The 1,986-nt window shown below is 41.7% G+C and overlaps 1 protein-coding gene across 1 annotated transcript in view; it reads right to left on the bottom strand.

Annotated features, from left to right (window-relative positions):
• AOX1 (aldehyde oxidase 1) overlaps positions 1-1,986 on the bottom strand; it is a 129,356-nt gene that overhangs the window by 11,137 nt on the left and 116,233 nt on the right. The window contains exon 28 of the mRNA XM_006889140.1: positions 357-431. Within this exon, the coding sequence (XP_006889202.1) occupies positions 357-431 (75 nt within the window). The remainder of the gene's footprint in view (positions 1-356; positions 432-1,986) is intronic.

Below are 1,986 nucleotides of genomic sequence, written 5' to 3'. Positions count from 1 at the left end.
AAATAGTATAGGATCTGAGTTAAAACTGGGATACTTAGGGGAGCTCTGGTGGCCTAGTGGCAAGAAGCTGCACTGCAATCCCAGAGGCGCATGGTTCGAATCCACCAGATGCTCTGCCGGGAAAGGAGGGACAATCTCCTCCTGTACCAGTCAGCTCTGATTTGACGGTACACAGACACACAAAATAATAATAAAATAAAATAAAATAACCCACAAAAACAAAAACAACAAACAAAAAAAGCTGGGATACTTAGCACTGTCTCTGTGCAGTATGTCTGTGCACTGCCTCAGCTCTTACTCAACACTGGTTTAGATTGTTCACTCATTTATAATAACAAATAGAGTGGAATACCTACCCAATCTTCCCAGGTACCTTCAGGATTTTTCTTCATGATGGGCTCAAGGCGTTTCAGAAGGACCTGACAAGCATTCTTGAAAGCATAAAGGAGAAAATCCACATTAGAGAAGAGCCTGGGACTAGGATTTGTGTAAAAGCATATTTATAGATCATTAGTTAGGTTATCAAATGCTTGTGAAGAGTCTTGTTATCGATTTACTGGGGACACAGAGATAACACAACAGTTTCTACCCTGGAGACTTGTATTAGTTACTGAAGGAATTCCCCTCTTCTTTTTGATTCAATTCCTGTGGAAATAGGAACTCAGGTGAAGCTCTGTTTTCAAATTTTCCTTCTTAGAATTTTCCTGTTCTAAACACCTTCTTTTTCTTTCTAATGTGTGACCCATACCATCTTCTATGTTCTCCAGTCATTCAAATAAATGGAACAAACCTCTATTTTGATTTGGATTTGTGCTTTCCAGTTTTCAGGGCTGTCGTTAAATCTCCCTCTCGTTGTGGAACACTCGTCAACTCTTATGTCTGTCCCTGTGTCCTTTTGTCCAGTCACCTGTCAGCAAACTTCTGTAATGAAGACCTTGGTGCTGAGTGCGAAGTCACCCAGGAAAAACTAAGACTTTGTTTATAATAAACCTATATCCATAACATCAAGAAAACAAAGATTCTCACCACTGGGCCAACTGGCAGCATTATGATTGAGATTGTTAACAGCTTCAGTTTGCTTGGTCTACAATCAACACTCTTGGTACCAGCAGCCAGGAAATTAGACCAATTGTGTTGGGAAAGTCTGCAGTCAGAGACCTCTTCAAAGTACTGAAGAGCAACAATGTCAGTCTGGAGACTAAGTGCATCTGATCCAGGCCATGGTCTTTGCAATTACTTGCTAGGCATCAGAAATCTGGACAATGACTAGAGATGATAGAAGGAGAATTGATGCCTTTGAGTTGTGGTGCTGGAGATGAGTATTGAATATACCATAGACTGCTAGGAGAACAAACAAGTTTGTGCTGGAGAGGGTGAGGCCAGACTGCTCCGTGGAGGCAAGGATTCTGAAGGTTTGTCTGACATACTTTGGACATGTTGCAAGGCTTGGAGAGTCACGTCATTCTTGGGAGGGTAGAGGGACAGCGCAGGAGAGGAAGACCCTCAATGAGGTGGATTGATTCTGTGACTGGGGTAATGGGGATAGGTGTGTTGGAGACAATGGGATTGGCACAGGATAGAGCAGGGTTCAGAGCTGTTGTACATAGGGTCACTATGAGTCGCAGGTGACTCGACAGCACATAGCAACAACAATAACATATCTACAAAATTTCTGATCCTGGAAATGTAAACTTTGAACTCAGTATCTGAGAAAATGAAACTTTGGGCTGATATTCTGAGCTGTTCCTCTCTTTTGTATATATGTTTTTAATTACTATTGTTGTTTTTGAGAATACCGGCAGTACAACATACACCAATTTGACAATTCCTGTTTTTAGTGACACTGATCACATTCCTCAAGCTGTGCAGCCATTCTCATCCTCCTTTTCTGAGCTGTTCCTCTCTTGTTACTATAACCCACTGCTCCCCAAGGTCCTATCTAACCTTTCTAGTTGTCCTTATCAGTCTGATCATGCACAGATAGTT

This window comes from Elephantulus edwardii, unplaced genomic scaffold (assembly GCF_000299155.1).
Source record: "Elephantulus edwardii isolate Elephantulus edwardi_28Jun2011 unplaced genomic scaffold, EleEdw1.0 scaffold00075, whole genome shotgun sequence".
Taxonomy (NCBI): domain Eukaryota; kingdom Metazoa; phylum Chordata; class Mammalia; order Macroscelidea; family Macroscelididae; genus Elephantulus; species Elephantulus edwardii.
This window is presented reverse-complemented; position numbering and strand designations above follow the sequence as displayed.